The 5,904-nt window shown below is 36.8% G+C and overlaps 1 protein-coding gene across 1 annotated transcript; it reads right to left on the bottom strand.

Moving 5' to 3' along the window:
- Positions 1-4,839: 4,839 nt before the first annotated feature.
- Positions 4,840-5,437, bottom strand: LOC116180080. The gene is made up of 2 exons (XM_031499911.1): positions 5,334-5,437; positions 4,840-5,283 (listed from the first exon to the last, which is right to left on the bottom strand). Exons 1-2 carry the CDS (start codon positions 5,343-5,345, stop codon positions 4,840-4,842), a joined length of 456 nt encoding a protein of 151 aa, XP_031355771.1. The 5' UTR covers positions 5,346-5,437.
- Positions 5,438-5,904: the final 467 nt, after the last annotated feature.

The following is a 5,904-nucleotide window of genomic DNA, read 5'->3' on the forward strand; positions in this document are numbered from 1 at the left end:
TGTGATCTTAAATTTCAAGTTGTAGGAAACTAAACCTTCCGGGAATTTTTGAGGGTCGAAGAGGATTTCGGGGCACATGGTTCCATTCCATAGAATTCGCAAAATTAATATCTCAGAGTGATTTTCTTATAAATGAAGTTTCAATTTGTAGTTGCGGGATTTAAAAGATCTCTGACCTTTTTTCCAATTTAAGAGCATGTTTAAAAACCTTTCTGTGCCTCTAAAAGCCTTATCTCCTAACGTTTGCAAAAGCTTTCAAGGGGGTCAACCGATTACTACTACAGTACTGCCTTTATTAGCATTGCAAAGGTATTTAAAAGACTTCAAGTACGTTCAAGATATCTGAATGGCCTTTGAGGGTTGTGGTAGTATTTTCTTGATATTCTACAACCGGTAAGTGCCTTCATTAGTGATGATAGATTTTAAACGCTTTTAAATGCACTTAAAAGCTTTTAGGACTCTTAAGGCCCCTTGAGCTCTTAATATCTTTTAAGTGTATACAGCCCTATTTTAGTAGCCCGTTTGTTAGAAGTTTCTAAACTTGCCGTTGCAATAGAAACTTGACATTTGTTTCACAGCCATAATTGACTATTACGAATTGAAATAAAACGATGTCAAGATGGAGTCGCTTCCGTAAGTATCGGAAATTGGCGCCATCTTAGATTAAAAAAAATCATACCATTAGTGATGTGGATTGTAAAATAACGATTTGCAAGTTACATAAAAAACGGTTATATTACGCGTAACTTACAAGAAGCCGGTTTTTTATGTAATTTATGTCTTTCATGAAACTTACGTAACTTACGTTTTTAATTTAAAAAACCGTAATTTTTGTAAGTTACATTTAACTATTTGATACATATTGATCGGTACTACCACAGACCATCAACGGTACTATAACGATTCACCGTTGAATTTAGTTTGGTTTAATGAAGATGAGACTTTTGATTTTTGGTAAAAAAAGGAAGGTTATACACTGCCTTTTTTTGAGCCCCGAAAAAAAATTGTCTCGGATCGACCCGGAAAAGAAATTTTCTTATAGAATGTGGCCTGTAGAATCATAATTTCAAACAGTTCCAAGATTGGGCTACTAGTTCAAAAGTTACCGCCCTTTGAATTTTTTTTCGAAAATGGTTTCTAGTCTATAACTTTTGATTGAGAAGTCTGATCGAAAAAGTACGAATTGATTTGGATTCTACGCACCCAAATTAATAAGAAAAAGTGTTTCCCCGAGAAATTTTGGTGTAGTCGATTTTTGGTAAAAAAGGAAGGTTATACACTGCCTTTTTTTGAGGCCCCAAAAAAAATTGTCTCAGATCGACCCGGAAAAAAAATTTTCTTATAGAATGTGGCCTGTAGAATCCATAATTTCAAACAGTTCCAAGATTGGGCTACTAGTTCAAAAGTTACAGCCCTTTCAATTTTTTTTCAAAATTGGTTTCTAGTCTATAACTTTTGATTGAGAAGTCTGATCGAAAAAGTACGAATTGTTTTGGATTCTACCCACCAAAATTAATAAGAAAAAGTGTTTTCCCGAGAAATTTTGGTGCAGTCGATTTTTGGTAAAAAAGGAAGGTTATACACTGCCCTTTTTTGAGCCCCGAAAAAAAAATTGTCTCAGATCGACCCGGAAAAAAAATTTTCTTATAGAATGTGGCCTGTAGAAACCACAATTTCAAACAGTTCCAAGATTGGGCTACTAGTTCAAAAGTTACAGCCCTTTGAATTTTCTTTCGAAATTGGTTTCTATAGTAATGTGGATTGTAAAATAAAGATTTGTAAGTTACATAAAAAACGGTTATATTACGCGTAACTTACAAGAGGTCGGTGTTTTTTATGTAATTTATGTCTTTTATGAAATTTACGTAACTTACGTTTTTTATTTAAAAAACCGTAATTTTTGTAAATTACATAAGTGTAATACCTATTTGATACATTTTGATCGGTACTACCACAGACCATCAACGGTACTACCAACGTAAACGATTCACCGTTGAATTTAGTTTGGTTTAATAAAGATGATACAGCCTCTAATTCGCGATCTGGAACTTCTTCCTCCAAACGACGCGTGATGGCGAAATACCTACTGCTTGGGTATTTTATTTAATACACCAAAATATATAATTTAACAAGTGTTTTTATTTTCAAACACTCACAAAATTCAAAAAGGTTTGTAGAATATTAAAAAAAACATAAAAAACATAAATGACAGGTAATTTTACAAAAATATTTGTAAATTACATAAAAAACATAAATTACTGGTAATTTTACTGTAAAATTACGGTTTTTTTAAAAAAAATGGTTAAGTTACATAAATTACATAAAATACATAAAAAACATAAACAATTCGTAATTTTACACGTAATATTACGCACTTTAAAAAAACGTGTAATTTAACATCACTACATACCATGTTCTATTCTTTTGCTTCTGGTTTTTGTAGGTCCATAGGTGCCCCTAAAATCTCGTAGTAACTATTAAGGGGTATTTAATATCCAAATTTTGAAGGCCCCTTAAGAGTATAATAATCCTTTTAAGACACCGTAACTATTGTCCACAGCTTGTAAGGGCTTCTAAAAGAATTTAAGAACCTAAAAGGTTTTCAGAAGATTTTTAGTTTGTAAAGAGACCTAATAATGTCCAAATGCTTCCAAAAGTTTTCAAAAATCTATAAAAATCCCTTTACCTTTTAAGTTTAGAGGTTTTTAGGAGCATTCATAGTTCCTTAGTACCCTTTAACGGTGTTATTGTCTTTAAGGCCCTAAATGCTAAATATCTTTTAATGGTAGGTATTTAAAAGACTCGTCTTAAAGAGATTAGCTTTCCGAGTTTTGAAAAGCATTTAAACTTTTCAAGAATAACAAGCCAGTCTCCAAAGGGTCTTAAGGACCCTCAACAGAGTTTAAGACCGTGAATATTTGTTTGGACACGCGCAGTTTATTTAACCGAAATAGCTTTTGTTTTTACATCACCAATGGCTATATTTCTTGCAGACGTCTCAATCGCCCTTTGTGAGTACCCTCTTCCGACATTTCGTTCTTGAGGTATTAGGGAATACACCCGATCACGATAAGAGGTCGAGGAGAAGGGCTACGGTTGGTAGAAATTAATTCCTTTCGTTGAGACCTTTCATTAGAGTACCAGGAAGGATAAAAATAGTTCCACTCCCCTCCCCCTCCTCTCCCCGTCCACCCCGAACTTTGATAAGAGGACAGAAAGAAGGGCAGTAGTTGTTAGGAAATGGTTCCTTTCGTTGACACTTCTAATTAGACTACAATGTGAGATAAAATTATTTTTAACACCCCCCCCCCCCTCAGGCCCCATCTCTCTCTCTACTGCAAAAAATTCCAGGACTCTAGGACCATTCCCCTAGAAGTAGTTCTAAACGACAGAAGTGGGTCCGGACGGACGGATGGATAAAATGCAAACAATACCACATTTTTTTTAATTCTTAAAAAATGCGCTAAAAATATTGCAAGGCTGCTAAGTCATAGAAGATCGATCTCATTTCAGGTATTTTAAATGGGCCTAGTAGATTGTAAGGTTTTAAGGTAACAACCACCTCAAAATGCTACAAAGGGACTCCAAAATTGTTTCAGTTGGTTTTAGGTTCCTGAACCTTCTCCACTCTCCGAGCTTTTAAAAGCTTAGAGCCCTTCCGATTTTTTTAAAGGTTTTATGAGTGCCTGAGGATCTCTAATAACTGGAGAAGTTGAAAAGAAAGACAAAACCCCCTAATTCTTCAGCCTTTACAGGTAGTTACTACGTTAGAGGTTTTTCTTGGTTTACAAAGGGTTAAAAATATAAGCAGAGCCATCTAACTTTCAAGTGGAAACTACAGACGTTTCACAGCACATTCGCATCAGTCGGCGTGGACTCCTACGTGGGTTCTTTTTATGTATCGAGACGTGTGACACAATCCAAATGGAAACTGGAAAAACTTTTATGCGTAAGAAAAGACAAGAACAAACAAAATAATATTACGCACATAAAAAAGAGAGAGACACAAGCCTTTTTTGGACTTTTGTCGCGTCGTAATCGACACAAAAACACACTAGGCAAATGAAGTTTAACAAATTAGTAAAAACAATTACAAGTGGAAAGATAAGTGTTTGAGAGCTTTCGTAATTCAAGGTTTTAAGGACCTCCAAAAACCTGCAACAGTTTTATTTCCGCAAGTAGGAACTCATTATTTTTTGTTAACGGTCACTGTAGTTAATTGTTTGAGATTCGCTGACATACCTAAACTATTACTGTCATTGCGTTCATTTTCTCTGGGTGGATTCCTTTACGCAAGTCTAACGGACGTATTATATTTCGTTTCCACTGCTCACGTCTACATTTTCTCACGATCTGGAGGATATAGGTTGGATTTTTCATTGATACGTAAGTGGGAGAGCCATTCGCTTATCTCGTGCATCACTTTGGTTGTCTACCGTTGAAGTTGAACAGATCAATTGTTAATAGTTGCCGTAATTTCATTGTTTTCTGAGTAACCCTCTTGTTAGTTTGAGTTACATGTTCTCTTCCAGAGTTTTAAGTTTGAGTAGTGTCCTCAAAAAACCGTTCAAACGCTTCCAAAATAGTATCGAAATATTGCAAAACATAAAAATACCCTTTGCAAGTTCTAAAATCGTCTACGCTTCACAGATCACTTGCATTTTTAAAATTCTTTTTGTTCTTGTAGACCATGTGCAAGGTGTACTGATTTTCCAGTATTAAGGTCTACGGTTTCATTACAGTATGTAAACCAGCTCACAAAGAGTCAGGTTTCGTAAAGGAAATGGGAATCAGTAAATTCTAGATTTCAGAAGGCGAGAAGAGTTTTATTCTCAACGCTTAAAAAACATGTCCGGTTGCAACACCACGTGTGACAGGGATACTTAAACCTGCATGTCCGACGTATCCTCGGGCAATTGGCAAAGGCTCGACCAAGTCCAGCTTGGTACGGAGAAGATGGGCGGAATCGATCGCTATCGAGGGAACGAGACGTTCCACCTTTTCAACGGCGGGCACAATTTTCTCGAGGCGAGCGAGGGCGATGGTCGAGTCAGGTACAGAGAAACTGACGGCGGGCGTCTCCGTGAGTCGTAGGCGCGGCGCGATCACGTCGGTTCGGAACGAGGACGAGTAGGATCCGGGCACAAACTCGGTCTTGGTGATGGCCGGAGAGACGAGGCGAAGGACCGAAGACGGTTCCTCAACAGAAAATTTGAGGGTGGATAGAGACGGTTCTAGGATTCCTGCACTGGCGAAGGCTGCGAGGGCGCAAACGACGAAGATCTGCAAGGATTTGGGATACGATAACGATTTCTGACTGCACAGAGGCTTACCTGGGGAAACATTGTGATGGCACTTCAGGTGACTGATGCTGGACCATTGCCAAGATCGGCATTTATAGTTCATGCGGTGTGGTGCAGATTTGATTTTGATTGGGTCGTTACGCTTAATGATAATTGGGCTGTCGTTAACTTCTAATTATCAGATTCAAACTAAATTAGTAGTATTTGATGAAGTTGACCGATCGCATTAAAATTAAGAAAATCCTAACCCTGATATTTTAGGTGAGGAGTTACCCAGGAACTATTTAATTTAAAGGTTCTCAAAAATGCCCTGTTGAATAAAGAGCACAACTCTAGCAGTTCTAGTAAGACAAGTATCCTAGGAAAAATTAAAAAAGTCCGCTAATTTGAGAGCTCAAAAAAAAACCATCAAAAACAGGATCAAAAATGATCACGAAGGTTGTGTAACTGAAAAAAAATCAAAGGACGGAAATATCGACATGGAGTCGAAAAACTTGGGAGTACTGAGGAATTTTAACTTAAGGAATTAAACAAATAACAGGACTAAAAAATAGATATCTGTGGAAAGGCAAACGAGCAATTCGGGAAATCGGTAGAGCCT

The sequence above is a fragment of the Photinus pyralis genome, unplaced genomic scaffold, assembly GCF_008802855.1.
Source record: "Photinus pyralis isolate 1611_PpyrPB1 unplaced genomic scaffold, Ppyr1.3 Ppyr1.4_LG9, whole genome shotgun sequence".
Classification (NCBI taxonomy): Eukaryota; Metazoa; Arthropoda; class Insecta; order Coleoptera; family Lampyridae; genus Photinus; species Photinus pyralis.